The 19,563-nt window shown below is 47.2% G+C and overlaps 2 protein-coding genes across 2 annotated transcripts in view; both read right to left on the bottom strand.

Moving 5' to 3' along the window:
* The window catches only part of gucy1b1 (guanylate cyclase 1 soluble subunit beta 1), a 24,645-nt gene extending 13,667 nt beyond the window's left edge, over positions 1 to 10,978 (bottom strand). Inside the window, exons 1-8 of the mRNA XM_030350964.1 lie at positions 10,819 to 10,978; positions 10,408 to 10,481; positions 9,630 to 9,730; positions 9,044 to 9,162; positions 8,648 to 8,845; positions 7,193 to 7,423; positions 4,833 to 4,949; positions 4,345 to 4,478 (exon numbers count right to left, since the gene is read on the bottom strand). Coding sequence (XP_030206824.1) covers positions 4,345 to 4,478; positions 4,833 to 4,949; positions 7,193 to 7,423; positions 8,648 to 8,845; positions 9,044 to 9,162; positions 9,630 to 9,730; positions 10,408 to 10,481; positions 10,819 to 10,821 — 977 coding nt within the window. The 5' untranslated portion in view covers positions 10,822 to 10,978. The remainder of the gene's footprint in view (positions 1 to 4,344; positions 4,479 to 4,832; positions 4,950 to 7,192; positions 7,424 to 8,647; positions 8,846 to 9,043; positions 9,163 to 9,629; positions 9,731 to 10,407; positions 10,482 to 10,818) is intronic.
* A 486-nt stretch (positions 10,979 to 11,464) lies between these two features.
* gucy1a1 (guanylate cyclase 1 soluble subunit alpha 1) lies at positions 11,465 to 18,883 on the bottom strand. The gene is made up of 8 exons (XM_030350963.1): positions 18,212 to 18,883; positions 17,854 to 17,921; positions 17,564 to 17,640; positions 16,669 to 17,435; positions 15,007 to 15,492; positions 13,733 to 13,876; positions 13,237 to 13,391; positions 11,465 to 12,771 (listed from the first exon to the last, which is right to left on the bottom strand). Exons 1-8 carry the CDS (start codon positions 18,449 to 18,451, stop codon positions 12,564 to 12,566), a joined length of 2,145 nt encoding a protein of 714 aa, XP_030206823.1. The 5' UTR covers positions 18,452 to 18,883; the 3' UTR covers positions 11,465 to 12,563.
* Between the last annotated feature and the right edge of the window lie 680 nt (positions 18,884 to 19,563).

Raw genomic sequence — 19,563 nt, 5'->3', positions numbered from 1 at the left:
TTTCCCATTCACCTGCCTGCCACTCTGATCGCTCCTAATTAACCAAACCACCTTCACCTGTGCTCCCCCTATATCAGTCCTCTCCTTCCAAACATTCCCTGCCAGATTGTCTCTTGTGTTTCACAGTGCTTTCCCGCGACTTCAAATCCTGACCCACCTCCGATCCTGCCTGATCTCTGATCCCTGCCTGTCTGACTATCCTGCCTGTTCTCTGATCCCTGCCTGCCTGACTATCCTGCCTGCCGCCCAGTCCCTGTCGGTCTGTCTGCTCCTCTGCCCCCGACTCCTGATCAACCAGCCTGCCTCCCATGCTTTCGGCCCTTCGCCTGCCTGACCTCCCGATCGCCGTCGCGTCCCTGTCGGTCTGTCTGTTCACCCGTTCCCTACTGCCCATCTGCCCTCCCGTTGCCGACCTCTGCCTGCTGACTACTCTCTTCCTGCTGATCCAGCATCTGAATAAACTCTTGTAACTGTTCAAAGCTTGTCGTCAGTCTTTGCACTTGGGTCCTGCCAAACGCCGCCGTTACAGAACAATCTGGCCTACAATGGACCAGCCCAGACGGGCGACCGCATCTCCGGGTTGGAGAGCGGACTACAGCATGTGATGGCCGCCACGGCTCAGGGACAGCAAGACCTGACACAGATCCGCCAGAAACTGGCGAACGTCGAGACCGGCGCCACCGCTCCACCTCCTGATCCAGCGGCGACTGAGACTCCGGCCTCTCTACCCCGGGAGCCTAGTGTAGGAGTCCCCGAACGTTACGATGGCGACCCTACCACCTGCAATACCTTCCTGTGCAATTGCGCAATTATCTTCTCCCTTCAGCCACTCACTTTCGCCTCCGAAGAGGCCCGGGTATGGCTTACGCCATAAATCTTCTCTCCGGATGGGCGTGTCATTGGGGCACAGCTGAGTGGCAGAGAGGGACCTCCGCCTGCCGCTCCTTCCGCTCCTTTGCCGAAGAGCTCAGGAGAGTCTTCGGGACCGGCCCTCTGGGAGCCGAAGCCGGCCGAGAATGGTTATCCCTGTTCCAGGGAAGCCGTTCAGTCTCGGACTATGCCATCGATTTCCGCACCAGGGCTCCCATGTGTGATTGGAACCCGGCCGCCCTCCGCGATGTCTTCCTACAAGGGCTGGCTGGGTACATCAAGGATGAGCTCATTACCTACGACCCGCCATCATCACTGGAAGCCCTGATCGAGCTCGCTAGACGCCTCGACCTCCGAATCCAGGCTCGCAGGAGGGAGAGGCGTTCTGAGGCCCCGCCACGCAGTCCTTTTCGCCCGTGGTCCCCGGCAACCCCCGCCTCTCTTCCGCTGACCCCAACCGCTCCCCTGACAATGGGGAGTCCGGAGCCAATGCAGCTGGGCCACACCCATCTTTCTCCGGAGGAGAAGGAGAGAAGACGGAGGCAGAACCTCTGTCTGTACTGCGGCCAGCCTGGACACTTCGCCGATCAATGCCCGGTAAAAGCCACAGCTCACCAGTAACCAGAGGCATACTTGTGAGCTCCATCCAAGACTCTGCCTCATCAACAAGACCCACCCTCTCCGGTAAGCTCCTGTTGCCCTCCGGTACCCATCCCATAACCGCCCTTATCGATTCTGGCGCAGACGAGAGCATCATGGATTGGTCCATCGCTCTTCGTCTGGGACTCCATCCAGAGAAAGTGCCATCGCTGATCTCCACCAGAGCCCTGGATAGACACGTGCTGGGGAGGGTAACTTCCCGGACAAACCCTGTGCACATGCTCCTGCCGGGAGGCCACAGGGAGACCATTCAATTCATGCTCCTGTCTACACCTAACCAGCCGGTCATCTTAGGTCACTCCTGGCTTCGCAGACACAACCCCAACATCGACTGGTCTACTTGCTCCATCCGAGATTGGGGGATCATCTGTCAGCAGTCCTGTCTCAGGACCCCTTCACCGTCGCCTGTTACTCTCGATCCTGCTCCAGCCTTGGACCTCTCCGGGGTTCCTGCCGTTTACCATGACCTCAGAGAAGCCTTCAATAAGGCCAGGGCCACTTCCTTACCCCCTCACCGTCCCTATGACTGTGCCATCGACCTACTTCCGGGCACTTCACCCCCCAAGGGACGCTTGTACTCCCTCTCTGCTCCCGAGTGAGAGTCCATGGAGGACTATATCCAGGGTTCCCTAGCCGCAGGGATCATCCGACCCTCCTCGTCACCGGCTGGGGCCGGGTTCTTCTTCGTGGGCAAGAAGGACAAGTCCCTGAGACCCTGCATCGATTATCGAGGTCTGAACAACATTACGGTGAAGAACCGCTATCCCCTTCCTCAACTCTCCTCCGCCTTTGAGCAGCTCCAGGGGGCAACGGTCTTCACCAAACTCGACCTGAGGAATGCCTACCACCTGGTCCGTATAAGAGAGGGAGACTTCCTGACCGGTCTTCCTGCGTCCAAGGGCCACACTGTCGTCCTCACCCTTGTAAATCGGTTTAGTAAGTTGGCCCATTTAATCCCCCTTACTAAACTCCCCTCTGCCAGAGAGACTGAATACCTGCTCCTCCACCACGTCTTCCGCCTCCATGGGTTACCCACCGATGTCGTCTCTGACCGGGGGCCCCAGTTCACCTCGGTTTTCTGGAGGGAATTCTGCAGTCTAGTTGGGGCTACCGTCAGTCTATCTTCCGGCTTCCATCCCCAGTCAATTGGACAGACGGAGAGAGTCAATCAGGACCTGGAGACCACCCTTCGATGCTTAGTGAACCGCAATCCGGCCTCCTGGTCCAACCAACTGGTATGGGTAGAATATGCGCATAACACCTCACCTGTTCATCCACCGGTCTCTCTCCCTTTCAGTGCGCCTACGGGTACCAACCACCCCTGTTCCCCGACCTGGAGAAGGAGTCTTCCTGCCTTTCGGTCCAAGCCCTGATCCGGCGTTGTCGACGCACCTCGACCCGGGCTCGCACTGCTCTCTCTAGGGCTGCAGATCGCCACTCTGCCGCCGCCAACAAGCACCGTTCGCCGGCCCCTGCCTACCGGCCTGGCCAGAAGGTCTGGCTCTCCACCCGAGACCTTCCCCTTAAGCTGGAGAGTTGCAAGCTGGCCCCCAGGTTTATAGGACCCTTCCCCGTCGCTCGTGTCATTAACCAGCCGGCGGTACGCCTTCGGCTCCCTAGGGCCATGAGGATCCACCCGATGTTCGACGTCTCCCGACTCAAGCCCATCCAGGAGAGCCCACTGGCTCCTCTCGTTCCGCCTCCTCCTCCCCCTCAGCTCGTCGACGGCGTCCCGGTATACACTGTCTGGCGCCTCCTTCGCTCCCGCCGCCGTGGACGTGGGGTACAGTATCTGGTGGACTGGGAGGGCTACGGCCCGGAGGAGCGCTCCTGGAACCCAGCTCGCTTCGTCATGGACCCCCGTCTTATCTCTGACTTCCACCGATCCCATCCTGACCAACCTGCCCCGCCTGCCCGTCCACCCGCTACAGTTCCACCGGCGAGTGGTTATTCTGACCTGCCGGGGAGAAGGGACTTCGATGTTGCGTCCTCCTCCTCTACGGAGGACGCAATCTCCGAGGTCTCAGAGGAATTCTAACCCTCCTCCAGGCCCCCTCCACCCTCCCTGTGTGATTTATGACGTCTGGAGCCTTGCCTTGCCGAGGGGGGGTACTGTCATGGTCCGCTCCTGGTTTTCCCATTCACCTGCCTGCCACCCTGATCGCTCCTAATTAACCCAACCACCTTCACCTGTGCTCCCCCTATATCAGTCCTCTCCTTCCAAACATTCCCTGCCAGATTGTCTCTTGTGTTTCACAGTGCTTTCCAGCGACTACGAATCCTGACCCACCTCCGATCCTGCCTGATCTCTGATCCCTGCCTGTCTGACTATCCTGCCTGTTCTCTGATCCCTGCCTGCCTGACTATCCTGCCTGCTGCCCAGCCCCTATCAGTCTGTCTGCTCCTCTGCCCCCGACTCCTGATCAACCAGCCTGCCTCCCCTGCTTTCGACCCTTCGCCTGGTCTGTCTGTTCACCCGTTCTCTACTGCCAATCTGCCCTCCCGTTGCCGACCTCTGCCTGCTGACTACTCTCTGCCTGCTGATCCAGCATCTGAATAAACTCTTGTAACGCTTGTCGTCAGTCTGTGCACTTGGGTCCTGCCAAACGCCGCACAGTTAACAGTTATCACTATTTAACTATTGAAAGATAATAAATACCTTTGGGAGTTGCCGGCAGGCTACCTGAGGAGTGGGCGGAGCCTGCTTAGAGGAGTTGCCGGGGCCTACCTGAGGAGTGGGCGGAGCCTGCTTAGGGGAGTTGGCGAGGGCCTACCTGAGGAGTGGGCGGTACCTGAGGAGTGGGCGGGGCCTACCTGGGGGAGCACAGGAAGAGGATGTTCTCGGCCTCTGGCAGGTAGATCATCTGGCCCTTCAGCCTCAGACAACTGATCTCCACGCCCGTCAGCTCGTCCTCGTTCTCCACCGGCTCCACGTTCAGCAGGCCCTCCTGGGGGGGGACCACGATCATTCTCATATTCACCATCATCATCATCATCATAGTCCTCATCACCACCCTCCCCATTATCACCATCATCGACATCAAATACATTTATTATAAATAAACAATTATCAAAACAAATTTGTATCAAAATAAAACGGAATACGACTTTTCTCAATAATCTAAAGAACTAGAAAATGGATACACTTTGTTCACGTGTACATTGGCTTCACTGCTGATGTCATTTTTGTTGTTTGATTTGTGCTGGCCTTTCATTGTTGCCCACTGTAAACTCTGAATATCTGTCCAGTTCAGGGGATGAATGAAGGGTTTCCTAGCTCATCTTCTCCTGTCTCTGCATACCTTGCTCCGCAAGACGAACACGGTGTTGATGTGGGAGAGGATGCCGTGGAAGCTGAAGTCGATATGCGGACGCACCAGGGAGAAGACCGACGGGAGGTTACAGGTCCCTGGTTGGAGCTGGAGAGCACAGCACAGAACCGGCTCAGTAAGGAGAAAAGAGCCAGGTCAGTAAGAAGAGCAGAACCAGGTAATTAAAGGGATACTTCACAGGTGGAGATATGAAGGATATATGAAGTCAATAATTCTATGTATTATCAATGAAATCGTTTCATCCTAGCCTAAGAAAAGGCAGAGAGTGTCTCTCTGGCTCAAGAGTAAGAAATCCTCCAACTACCACAGTGCATTGCGCTCGTTGCACCGCCCGCCTGTTTCCGTTTGGAGGGGGAATGACCCATGGTCCTAGCGCGGGTGGTAGCGTGAGCAAACTTTGTGTAAACATATCCCCGTGATACGTTGACTAGTTTAGACTTCTAATCATTTGTATATTACTGTACAAGATAAAAACATTTGCTAATTACAGTAGCTCAGCATATCTGAGCTACTAGTATTTGTAATCAACCTTTTCTCCCCAGTTGAAATAAATGTTTATCTTATACAGTAGGCCTACTTTAGTGTAACTAAACTTGTTTAGTTTTTTCTTTTGTTTACTTTCGGGTTAGTAAACAAATCACAACAACCAACATGAATTTGAAGTTTTATTCAGGAAAAAATATGATAATAGTTAGTTATATATAATATAACTATTTACAAAAATAAAACGTGTAGGGTGCGTTAGCTAGAGTCGAAATAGTCACAGCTCATCTTGAGCATCTACTGTCTCCTGGTAGCCATGGTAGTGCCCATCTTGTGCTGGGTAATTAGCTCTGATGGCCTGGATAACACAGGAAGCCGATAATGTCTAAGAAAGAAAGAGAACAACATTAGCAAAGCAAGACACAGTAAATGATGCCTTGAGTAGCTTATACAGCATTACACCGACTTCAAGCTAACTGACGTAGCCTATGCTCTTCCAATAAGATCGGCTACTTTCGGACAACTACATTGTTACGTTCCCCGGGACTCAAAACTATTGTAGGAAATGTGTTGGTAAAAAAACAAACACTTACTCTATGTTCAGACGTCTGTTTCTCTCGGCGGGCTTTGGCTGGCGTTTCCAGTTCACTTTCTGGGCCCGGAAATATGTATCCAATACCCAACTGTTCAGATGAGGCGTAAAGCCTGGGTGAGAGGTTACACACATGGCCCCATCCTCGCCAGATTCAGCCATTTATTCTAGAAGAAACTGGCATTGCTGAAATTTGCTGCCGCACAGGGACTCTGTGTTAGTGTCTATAGGCGAACAGAGCAAACCGGCTCGCTCCGGCTCCTCGTCCTCGGCAACAGGCAAGGCTTGTTCAGCTGCAGCCGCCACAGCAGCCTCCCCCTCTATTCTTCGTCAATTCTTCCTGGCTGTATTCTGGCTCGTACTAATAGCCCAGAATGTCTGAATCCAATAATAGATTTTCAAAATCCACTTTGGCTGTTTGACATTGAAATTTTGTTTTCTAGCTAAGCGGTGAAGAAACATGGCGGACATTGTGTTTACATCTCGTCAAGAGCTCCCGCCCCCCCTCATTCATGATTGGTGGGCTCACAAATTTGCGGAACCAGTGGTTTGTAGTCCTCGGCCCTTCTAGCAGGCAAGCAAAGTTCTCCTGACATGACGTCAAACGCGTCTTTTGACGTCATCTCGGGAGAAAATTAGATCAGGAAAGCTGGGCCAAGGGAAGACTGGGTTAGACTGAAGGAAAAAAAACTTTTTTTATATATTACAATAGTGATTTTATAATGATAGAACGCCGGTTCTGAATGGGTGAAGTATCCCTTTAAGAAGAGCCGAACAACGTCATTAAGAACACAGAGACCAGGTCATTAAGACCAGCAGAACCAGGTCATTAGGAACACTAGAACAAGGTCAGTAAGAAGAGCAGAACCAGGTCATTAAGAACACCAGAACCAGGTCATTGAGAACACTAGAACCAGGTCATTAAGAAGAGCAGAACCAGGTCATTAAGAACACTAGAACCAGGTCAGTAAGAAGAGCAGAACTAGGTCAATAAGACCAGTAGTACCAGGTCATTAAGACCAGTAGAACCAGGTCAGTAAGAAGAGCAGAACCAGGTCAGTAAGACCAGCAGAACCAGGTCAGTAAGACCAGTAGTACCAGGTAATAAAGAACAGCAGAACCAGGTCAGTAAGAACAGCGGAACCATATTATTTAGAACACACTGTGTGTGTCTGTTTGTGTGTGTGTGTGTGTGTGTGTGTGTGTGTGTGTGTGTGTGTGTGTGTGTGCATGTGTGCGTGTGCAGGGGGGTCACCTGGGGCAGCACACGGTAGATAGCGTTCCCGCACTGCGTGAGCACCAGGTCCTTGTCGAACATGAGGTGGAAGGGGAAGGCCTTGCAGAAGGTGTAGGGGCTGATGCGGGTCTCCTGGGTGCCGTTCTCTTCGAAGCCGTCCAGGTCCTCATAGAAGGCCTCCTCCTCCGAGTCCTTCTCCTCGATCAGGAACTTGATGTGGTCGCACTCCTCGCTCTTCTGTTGGATCACCTGGAGGGCATTTGCTTTTCAGGAACTGAAGAAGGGCTTGGTTTGTGGAACAGCGATTTTTACTTTAGAATAACGGAATTCTTTTGTCAGAAGGCGGAAACGCTTTTTAAACCCTGTTGTTAAAACTGTGCCGGGTTATATTGTGGGGGAACTAGTGTTTGTAGTTCGAAAAAGGGGTTATTAGAACCTTTTGTTTGTTTAAAGAGCAGATTTCCAAAAGATTGTATCTTACAACTGCAAATTACTTGACAATGCTGCATGTGGACTTTTCACCAAAAAACTGTTTCTTTCATGACATTTCTTAAGAGTCTGAAAAACACGATGGACATAACATAGTACTGCTAGTGTTAAACAGGTGCTGTCACGTAACAAGTGTGTGTGCGTGTGTGTTTGTGCATGTGTGTGCGTGTATTTGTGTCATCCCGTCCAATGGGAGTACAGCAATAAGGCGCAGTGTCGCGGGGAGCGGACTGTCTGCGCCCTGTTGCCATAGCAACGGTGGGCAACAGCGCCAGAGACTTGGGTGTCACATTTGGAACACCTGACGGTTCTTATTTTTTCCTGTTTTCTTTATTTCTGGTGTTACACAAGTGATCTCATGGAGGCCGTTGTCGAGCGTCTCAGCACAGTGATTAGTTCAGAGCGGAGCTAAGGATAGCTACCTGGTGAACGGAGGGAAGGCGGTATTCCCCTGGGGACATACCAGAATTATCCAGCTTTCACACGCAAGCACGCACGCACGCACGCACGCACGCACGCACACTCAAGGGTCAAGGTAAACGTAGCTCAGCTCAAATTTGCTAATATTCTCTGTAAATTTAACTTGGAATGTGAAGAGAAAACAAGGATGTTTTCCTTCTTCATCGCACCAAGACAAACTCCACACACACACATTCTAACCTTTACACACACACACACACACACACACACACACACACACACACACACGCACACACACAGTGCGGCATCTTGACCCCGACACACACACACACACACACACACAGACACAGACACACACACACATGCACAGAATAAAACCACAATGTTTGATGGCAGTATTACACCCATTTAAACAAAAAGGGATGATGTTGAGCACATTCTGAATAACAAGGTTACAACAAAAGTTTTGGAAAAAATATGAAGCATTCACCGCAAAGCGCACGCGGGGGGGGGGGTCTTAGCTTTCCTTCACAATAAAAGTTCAAAGAGAGCACCGAAACGAACCTTCATCTCGATCTCGGTGCCGTGGATCTGTTGGGCCACGGTCTTGATGATGCCGATCACGATGTCCTGCAGTCCCTCCCTCTCGGAGTAGTAGTGCAGGATCAGGTTGTTGCCTCGCTCCGCGTCCGTGCAGCGGAACGACGGGGCCCTCATCCCGGGGTAGATGGTGCCCAGGTGGTCGTGAAGGGCGTCCAGGTTCTGATGAAGACATTTGCAATTACAAACACTGGGGTAAAAAGAGGATACTTTTACAAAATGACAGATTTTGCATGGGTTTTTTCCGGATCCTACAGATTGGAAACTCTTGGAGGGAGTCTGGACGATTGAATTGATGCGGTGATGAATTTCCATGAATTGACTTATGACCTGAAATCCTAAAAATCGAGCCATATTTACTTGGAGGAATTCACGGACGTTTGACCCCAACACTCGCAGGATAGTGTCGTATCCCGATTCCTGGCAAAACTCGAAAAACATCTTCCCAAACATTTGTAAAATGTCCCCTGCGTCAATTTCTGAAACACATGATATTAAACAGTTAGCTTTACTTCCATATGAACACATCTGTTCTAAATAGTAATAAAATTAAATAAAATATTTTGCAGAATGTAAATTTCGATTATGCCTACGGGAAATTGTATGAGAGATTCCTACCTCTCACTAAGGGGCGGGAAGGAGATAGGAGGCATCTAGCATCTAGCGTATACGGTCCACGAATGAACGGAAGCACATGCTCATCCGCACGACCAGTACATTTCCGCGGACGCACAACGCAGAAAGTACGCCCGAGCCTTTAGACTCAGGTGTTGGGGTTGGAACCCAGAAGCTTTCAGCTGGGAGTCAACACCCTAACCACTAGCCCACCCCCCCCCCCCCCCCCCCCCCTCTAGTGTATACTGTAGTAATTCAATAGGAATGATTCTTAGTAAGGTAGTGTGTAAACCAGTTATAAAAAAGAACAAAGACTAAACACATCACTTACTGAGGACTTTACTGGCGGCTGCCACAAGATCGTAGGTTTTTGCGTCATCGTAAATAATTCTCACTAGGAACTGGCCCTCGACATCCAGCTGGGCCTCTCGCCTGCAACAAACAGACATATTTCCATCTGAATCATATTGATCTCTGTTGACACCAACTGTTGGAAGAGATGACAGTTGATAAGATGGAATATAGAGATGCTTCTACAGTGTAGCCAGGAATGTGTGCTCCTGAGTGTTAACAGCTGAACAAACAACCCAAATGGCATTTTGAAAAAGATTACGTGTCAAATCTGCACATTCTGTAATTGTTAGCAAAGCTCAAAATAGGCTACAAGTAGCCACACTATTTATCAGTTATGGTTTATTGATATACTTGGGAAGAGATGATGAAAAAGAAAAAAAGATTTGAGGCTGGGTGAGTTCACAGGAGCCTAACAGACCACATTTAAACTTTAAACGGTCACAAAGCCAAATATTTGGGTCTGCTGAAATAATACACAGTGAATGATCGCTGGGCATTTCTCTTGCAGGCTAGTTATGTTTGCACTGAAAAGCTTTTGAACGTTTTTGGTGAGGATTCTTAAATAAAATCACTTTTATTACCCATTTTAGCCTATTTCTTGAAGTGTATTGAACATAGTACATTTCAAATTTCGTTGATTGGGGTAAGCCTGTTTGCTTAACAAATTTTCTGGAAAAAGTTTGATTGCTTTGACCCATAGTTTATCAATCGTTTCGAGTTGTACCCAGAAAAGCAACATGGACTCAAAAACTCACTTGATATCTTCCCAAATCCCCGGACCATAGTTCCTCAGTACGAGCAGCTCCAACGCGTGGTTCACAAAGCCATACTGAAATGTAAATAACATTGTATACCGCAGAGCAGACTGAAACTGAAAAATAAAATGTATATTTACTCTTAGGCTATATCCTCTTCGCTACCAAGGTACATGATGCGCTGACATCAATATACTCCCACGACCATAATATTAATTGTTAACAGACATGTATGCATTCATATCATAAACAGTATACCATAACATGATATCGTATTATATATAACCAAATAGTGGTCCCTGTCTGAGCAGGAAACGTCAAACGAAAATAGACCGCATCCCCATCGTCCGACGTCCGCAAATACACTTGAAGTAATAGCTTGTGGACGACGTAAAAACACGATGCACGTACCATTATATAGGCTGCTCTTCGTTCTTTCGTTTTATATTTTGGGATGTGACTGTCGTATTTTATAAAACCCTCATCACTTGTTATGGATGCTGCTGCGTCGCGGAGCGTCCATTCCTTTTTTCCCGAGCCAGCTCCGACTCTTACGTCGTCCAATAGGTGGTCAGGAGGCGGTGACGCATGCTAATAGAGACCACTGGAAGCGGGTTGAGGGCTGAACCAATGATGTTGATAATCAAGAGGTCCTCACCAGATCAGAGATGCCTAGAGAGCGTGTGACCCTGGCAAGGCGTAGGGATCATCTTCAGAAAGATATACAAATGAGTACCCCAGTGTGATTAATGTTATGTGTCTATATCTTTATGTATACATACGTATATATATAAATATATATATTTATTTATAAAATTGTAAATAATATATATATATATATATATATATATATATATATATATATATATATATATATATATCTCCAGTACATTTATATAATACAATACAGAATTATTATTAGGTGCTTCTACTACCACTATTACAAGTAGCGGAAGTAGAAGCACATAATAAATAACCATATTAATTATTATTATTATCATAATTATAATTATCGTATTGAAAGTTAGCAAATCCCAGTTAACCAGTAAAGCAAGTATTGTCATTGTAATATTTATTGTGCTTTGATTACATTACAAACTATAATAATATTAATACTTTAAATTCCATACACGTCTTATAACATTCATTGTTTTCTTCTGTGTGGTTGTCGTATGTTTTTGGAAAATGTGCACTTACACAATTACAAAAACACACTAGGACACATACACACACACATATATATATGTATATATATATATACATATATATATATTGTGCCTAGGGTGTGTATTTTGGAATGATTTGGATCTTTTAAACATGAGTTTAAGAATGCATACTGTGCTGTAAAAACAACAAAAACGTTGAAAAACATATACTTGACATTTATACATATGTATCACAAGGGTTAATGTACACAATGCATTAGCCTTATCCCTAGCTATGAAGAATAGAAAATGCACGTATACAGTAATACAAAGAGGAAGGGGTGTGTTTGTCCCATGCTACAGCTGACATTTCCCATAAGGCACCTTGAGTTTATCTGTTCTGCGTCAACTTGCAGAGGAAAGGAAACGTGAATACTGGAATGTAATGGTCATGGGTGAACCCCTAAATCTATCCAAATGTTCACTTTCACAGGAAATGTAGTTATTATATTTCCTGGTCCTCTATATTTAGAGATCAGTTCTGGATTCTTTAGGGATTTTGTGACAATACAATATTTGACAAGAGATGTTTTTTTTTAAATAGATGCATGTCAAATGACAAAATACGACACTTGACCTGCTTTTTTGCACTTCATATTCATGGTTGACTACGTTAAGGAATAAAAATAACTTCAAGATATCCTTCTTCTTGATGGCAGCCATGATGATGATCACAAAGAGGTTGTGTTTAATTTAAATTCTCTCTCTCTCTCTCTCTCTCTCTCTCTCTCTCTCTCTCTCTCTCTCTCTCTCTCTCTCTCTCTCTCTCTCTCTCTCTCTCTCTCTCTCTACGGACTGTACATACAGTTCTACAAGTTATTAAAACAACAAACCTATACCAATGCTTTAAAATATAAACACCCTCGTCTAATTGGTAGCTCCAAAACAAAAAACTGAAAAACACATACTCGGAATTCATTAATAGTTAATTTGCTAGTTTCAGTTTCAGTTTCAGTTTGTAGTGGTTGTGGTGGTGGTGGTGGTGTTGTGCTCCAGCTCTTTCTGCAGACAGTCATTCATAACATCACCGCCGCCGCCGGGGATATTATCAGAGGGCTCCAGAAAGTAACAAACACCAGGGATATCGTCTGGAAAATTGGCCGGAAGGTCCTGTCGGCTCCTTGGAATGAAGACAAACCCCTGGCAGTCCTTCAGCAGTCTAGGACAGAGAACAGGAAAATAAGGCATCTATCATCCGTGGAGGAAACCAGGAAACACTGCGAGGTTCTGCCTCACAGATGCGATGGGAATGAGAGAGACTTGCGATAAAGACCATGAGCATGTACGAGAGCACTTGAATGTGACGTATGAATTCAAGCAGGTTGGCATTCTTGTTTGTATAAAGTTCCATTTTATAAAATGTTCTCATGTTGTAATGGAATAGCGACGCTCTGAACAGAATCAAAGAGAGGATGCAATGGTTATGGTTTAACTTTGAATGTGAAAAAGCTTTATTGCTTAAGTGAATAATTTTTCATCCTATGTTTATAAAGAGTTTAATAATGTGTGTGGTGCTAGTAAATCACAGTATTAATGAGTAAGTCAACGGAACGGCTCGTTACAGTTAGAGCAATCTATTGGATACCTCGGGTCCTGTGTTATTCAGAGGGGTCGGGGCACTCACCCGTAAGTAGTGGGGCTGACGTTGATTTTACTCGGTTGGCTTCCAGATTCAAACTTGTTGGCCAATGTTACGTTGTTGCCGAACAGGCAATAGCGCGGCATCTTGACCCCGACCACGCCGGCCAGCACCGACCCCGTGTGGAGGCCGATACGCATCTGGAACACTCAGAACAACCAACCAATCAGAACTCCTGAGTACAAATCAGAACCCCGAGTACAAATCAGAACCCTGAGTTCAAATCAGAACTCTGAATTCAAATCAGAAGAACCCTCAGTTCAAATCAGAATACATGTACTTCTTAAAATACATAATGGCTTGTTTTCACTATCAATTTCCCAATGCATTCCGGATGGCACACCTGCCATAGTTCAATGACTTTATACATTCAGTTGCATACCAGTAATTCAGTAGTAAATAGTAAATACAATGTGCACCATGTGCATAAGCCGACTGAGTTTACCGATGAGTAGTAGAATTAGTTTAGTATGTTCCTCACCTGAATGGTATCTCCCGTGGGAGTCCTAACGTCGTTGGATAGCTCCATCATCTTCAACGCCATGCGTGCTATTTGGAACGCGTGCATCTCGCTTTCCTTGTGCAAGCCACCTGCTACACAGTAAGCATCGCCAATAGTCTCTACCTAAACAGTACAAGGAAAAATGGCTCTTTGAAACAGGCATGAATCCTATTAGATACAATGTTTATTTAACAGTAACCTCTATGGCTGTAAATAGGAATGGCATAATGCTTATCAACGCAATGCTGTTTTGGCCATTAGCTATATATATATATATATATATATATATATATATATATATATATAAATATTTAGTATTTATATACTGTATATATATACACACAATCCACTATGAATCAAACGACAACCTTTTACATTGTGGTAGAAATGAAGCGGACAAAAACTCTAAACAACAAGAGGGACAGGATGTAATAGCCGTTTCCTCCCTGGGCCATGAAGAAGGGTGGACTTCTAAATCCTAGATGGAAAAAGACACTATATACATAACTCAAGTGCTGTGCCATGTTGAAAAAGAAGAAGGTAGCTATTTTTAGCTACGTATGGACATGAAACAGGGTCCTAAAGGAGACCCTAACTTCCTGGTGTTTTGCGAGACATTTGTCAAACACGCTACTCTCTGTGTAATGCGTCCATGACACTCTGATTACACTAGCCAAACTCCTCGCCGATTGAGAGCAGTTGGCTCCAGTCATGCTAGTTATGAGCAACAGGCTAGCTCCATCCTCAAGAAACATTGAAACGGTCTGGCATTCTGTTTACGCTCCGGAATATGTGATGTGAGAACCGGACTGAGGTCATGTGTTCTTTGGTGAGACGGAAGGTGATTATCTCATCCCTGTCTTGTTAAAAGTAGGATTTAGGTTAAGTTCACATTTGACAATTATTGCATTAGCTACTAAAGAAATACAAGTCTAATAAATGTAAACTATAAACCAATCAAACTAGTAAAACATTACCTAGGCCTTTGTAATTATGGTTTATTTATATATTGCGATTCCCATAAATCTGCATGTTACACTATCAATTTTATTTAAAGAATATAGTAATTATTACGGTATATTCACCAATTCATCAAATACATAAGCCTACATGTTGTTAGTGACAAATTCATGTGGAAATGGATTAATTTTTAACAATACATTTCAACATTATGAAAGAAAAAAATGAAGAAGTTATCTGATAGGTGTTCAGGTCATCAACGCGGTGGCCTGATTCGGTTCCCGGGAGCGTACCTTGTACACGTCCAGCTCCCCACACTGGTGGTCAAAGCGAGTGTAGAGCTCGTTCAGCATGGTAACCACCTGCATGGGCGTGCAGCGCGAGCACACGGCCGTGAAGCCCACGATGTCGGAGAACAGCATGGTGACGCGGTCAAACTTCTTGGCCGGCACCGTGTGGCCCTGCCACAGCTCCTGGGCCACGGTGCCCGGGAAGATGGTGAACAGGAGGTCCACCGTCCTCTTCTTCTCCTCCTCCAGGGCTTGGTGGGCGTGCTCCAGCGCCGTCTTGGCCTTCCCCAGGCGCTTCTTCAGGCCGTCCTGGGCCTTGGCCTGCTCCCCGACCAGCACCACGTCGCGCAGGGCGTTGTGGATGGGGATGTCGGAGAGGTACAGGCCGCGCCCCGTCAGCTCCTCCAGCTTGTCCACGCACGGGGAGCCCAGGAAGAGGACGGCGTTGGACTCGGACACAAAGATCATCTGGCCCTTCAGGTCCATCGGCTGGCAGGAGAGGGAAGGGGAGAGAGGGTGATGGTCGAATTGTTAAACCTTTTAGAATGTTTTCAAGGGATCAATAATGTTTCCACTCATCCACCTTATTCTGTCACAGTAGAACCAGCGATGGGAAACTCACAAGACAGATAGAGAGACACACACTTTTTTTCACCATCCAAGGTAAACACAGAACAATGCTGGCTGTTAGATTGCTAACATATTCAAGTAGTCACTGGCTGCCTTGAAGTGCTGTCCACAGCACTAGCAAAATAGAAACAGTTTGCTAGCATTTGAACACTTGTTTGGATGCTGAATGGTGTTCTCGGGCTTGTATGACAGGCGAAAGAACACCATCCAATGTTTGGTTTTGTTTATCTAATATTATATTTTATATTTCGACTATCGAATAGCTGGTAGGATTGGTGGAGACTTCAATGCCTATGGTGATACGTTCAGCCTCAAATTATCCTACTTTAATACATCTCCTCCGCCGTCCTTGTATATAAACCCACTTGCACAGCAGCCAGAATGCTTGCCACATACCTGCTGTCAATGCGGATAGGTGAAAAGGGAGACTATCCATTTAGAGAACAGGGTACGATTACGTGACCATGTTGGTATAAGAGCCAGGTTTGGATTTTGGCTAGGACACCAGAGTTAGCACCACTAACACTACTGGTGATGATACCCTTAGTGAAAGCAGGGAGTCCGGATCTCAGTTTAACATCTCATCTGAATGTCCCCATCTCTGTCCTGGGGTGTTGGGGACATGAACCAGGGCAGAGGGATGAACGGCTCCTACTGGCCCTCCAACACCTCTACCAGCACCAACTGGTCTCCCCTCCAGGGCTGGACCAGGGCCAGCCCTGCTTAACTTCCAGAGAAGCCAGCAGGGTAGCCATGGCGCTGTACAACAACTCTGGGCTGATATACAGCTCTATATATAAACAGATGAGCATCGCTATGCCTTTGATGGAAGACAGGGGTAGACATCTGCCCCTGGGAACTCCTCTGGAAGGGGGAACGGGGGGGGGGGTAGTGTTGATATTTCACTCTGGGCTATGAGTTGGGAATGAGGGGGTGGGGGTTAGCATGCACGCTAATGAATTGCCTGAGCAGCCTTAGCTATTCATCCAGCTGATGATGCCCGACTGAGGCCCCTGGTCAGCGGTGGCAGCCTACCTTCCCTTTGCCGTCCGCGCTGCAGCCGTCCGTGTGCCTGATCCGGATGATGAACTGTGTGTTCAGCATGGTCAGGATGCCCTGGAAGGAGCACCGGATCTGGGGCGACACGATGCAGAAGTGCTCGTGGAAGGAGGAGACCCTCCTGGGCGGGCCCTCCTTGCGGGAGAGCCTCTTGCGGAGGCCGTGTCCGATCTGCAGCAGCAGCAGGTCCTGGTCCAGCAGCAGGTGGAAGGGGAAGGTGGTGCAGAACAGGGAGCTGGGGAAGGTCCCGGCCGAGGTGGCCCTCAGCGGGCTGGGGCTGAGGCTCCGGGTGTCCTTCACCACCACAGTGTAGCGCAGGCTGTGCTGGGGGCTGGCCTGCAGGATGCAGTCCTTGCCGGCCCCCGCCGGGTCCGTGAGCACCACCTCCACGCCGGTGTGGTACAGCACCCGGGCGGCCGCGCGGATCACGCCAGGGAAGAAGAGCTCCGTGATGGGCTGGGGGTTGAAGTAGTACACGGTGAGCAGGCCCGGGTCCTTGTCCAGGCACAGCACCGAGGGTTCGTGGCGGGCTGAGCCCCCCGGGCCGGCGGCGGCGGCGGCGGCGTCAGAGTCGGAGCGCGACCGTTTGGACCCGCCGCTGCTCTGTCTCAGCAGGACGTTGAAGCTGTTGAGGAAGTCGTGGAGGGCGCCGCCGACCACCCGCAGCACGTGGCCGTCCTCCTCGTAGCACATCCGGAAGAGCTCCTCCCCCAACGCCTCTTGCACCGCCTCCATTGGGATCCCTGGACCAACCGGATGCCCCCCGGGGTCAAAGAGAACAGGTCAGGGACGGCCAGGTCACGGGTCAACCTTCATGTAAAGCAGTGTGCGAGTATGGGGGGTTGTGTATATGGAGACGCATGCTTCTTACCTGTTTTGGTGGAGTACTCCGTCATTATGTGTAGTAGATGTTCTGGTTTGTCACAAGAGCATGGGCATGTTTCTAGGCTGAAGGGACAAATACAAACATTTGTAGAAAGTAATGTTGGAAGGGAAAAGACTTGTCATGTCCAAGTCACTCAAAGTCCAAATTTGAGGTTTTTTTATATGAATGTTGTTAATCCAATAAGTAAGTCACCGTGATGCTATTAAGCCTAGGTCTAATGCATAAATAAAAGCTCAGCATTACCAAGATAGACATCATTTTTCCGCTTGTCTTACCTTTCGTTGTCTCTCGTGTGTATTTTAGGATTCACTATTCGATCGAGAGCAGTGTGCAGTCTTTGAAACTGTTGAAAGTATTAAGCAAGTTAGAGGCCTGCAGCTTTTTATTTGAATACAAAAAAAACCTTTAATCAAAAACAGGCATTTTGTAAACGAAACGTTAATCAATTTAGCTCACCACCCAGGACTACAGCCCATTTATTTATAATTGAGGGCTGAAACACGAGAACGTTGCCTGCCAAATTCTTGCATAATAAATCTGTAATATCTAATATTTTGTCAGACGTTGTATAACACGTTCTTGCAGTACCATGTTAATTAGGGTTAATTGATGATCATTGTATTTCAGACTGACCTCGGGATTAGCCAGTTTTTGGATGCTTTCTCCAAGTGAATGAAGGTTAACTTTCAATCTGGATAGTCTCTGAGGGGGTAGATCTTCGCCGCTTTTCTCTGGCACATCCTTAGAAATAGGCAATATATCCGCGGCGTCACTGGAGCAATCCTCAAAGTCTCCAGACTCACTCTTCTTGGCGAGGCTGGAGAATGGACACTCTCCAGAAATGTTCAGATCTTTCAGCTTCGTGCAAAACATCTTTACCCTACGTATCTCTTTTTTCTTTAATCTCAGATGGCAGATAATTATCCTCAGGCCACTGTGCTGCCGAAACGAAATTCCATCATTCTCTCTTCAGCGGTGTGGCCAAGCGATGCTCCGAGTCCCTGGCGCTCTGACTCCTGATTCAAATGACCAACGAAAAAATCCCCAAATCTGTATTCATTCTAAAGTAAACGAGCATGTGGCGACAGTGAACTACCATCATGAAAAGCCAATGAGAACCTAGTGAAGAACCGGGTGGACCAATCGATGCGCAAGTAGGTTGGTAGAGGCTGACAACCTATCAGCTGCAGACTGAAGTGCTTTTTTTTCTGGGGACTGTGCGCGTATTGCGCTGTCTGGTAACAAATTGGCCGCCAGCGTAAAAGCTTTAACTGCGATTACATGCGCGATTACAAATCTTGGTCAGCTTTACCCCGAGAACATACCCAATGGAAGGAATAAAAATCTGTTATTCAGAATTGACAATAGCATATCGTATTAGTATAGTCAATAAAAAGGAAATAATTAGAATAGTGTTACATATTCAATTATATAATAATAATTAAATAATAATAACAATATTAATGATGATCATTATTATTATTACTATTCATATTGTTCATGTTATTATCCTTATAATAATCAAAATCGTAACAATATACATTTTAAAGAAAATTTGGAGTTGGAGTTTCATAATGCATAGTTTTTTTTATTTTAAAATAATTCATTGCTCTGTCTAACAACAGTTATGTAGGCCTACATGAAGATTTAATTAATGAATGACCACTGCAGTGATAATTTTGTACACACATGCATATATTCTGCTTTGCAGATATGCTGGAGGGTTGCTTCTGTACCTCTGTTTTGCAACTCCTTTATTGAGGGCTGATCACAATTTGGTAAAAAAAGAAAAAGGTATTGTCGTCATTGAAATTATAAAATCAAACAAATCGTGAAAGCTTAGAACCCTTATCCACACTGCATGATCAGATCTGCCTATGCTCTTAAATGGATATGTGTGATGCAGCATTTAAATCACACTTATTTATGAGTCTTAATGAGTTTAAATGAGCCATGGAAACCACAAGAAAACAGATGGAATGAGA

The sequence above is a fragment of the Gadus morhua genome, chromosome 3, assembly GCF_902167405.1.
Source record: "Gadus morhua chromosome 3, gadMor3.0, whole genome shotgun sequence".
Lineage (NCBI taxonomy): Eukaryota > Metazoa > Chordata > Actinopteri > Gadiformes > Gadidae > Gadus > Gadus morhua.
Note: the sequence above shows the minus strand (reverse complement) of the source record. Positions and strands in the feature narration are given on the sequence as shown.

What these genes read in the sequence shown, in the direction of transcription:
- gucy1a1 (XM_030350963.1), bottom strand. Translation starts at nt 18,451, where the DNA reads ATGTTTTGCACGAAGCTGAAAGATCTGAACATTTCTGGAGAGTGTCCA. An exon ending in CCACGGGAGATACCATTCAG is followed by an intron (nt 13,392 to 13,732) that starts GTGAGGAACATA and finishes TGAGTGTTCCAG; the next exon opens with ATGCGTATCGGCCTCCACAC. An exon ending in GTCAGCCCCACTACTTACGG is followed by an intron (nt 12,772 to 13,236) that starts GTGAGTGCCCCG and finishes TCTCTGTCCTAG; the next exon opens with ACTGCTGAAGGACTGCCAGG.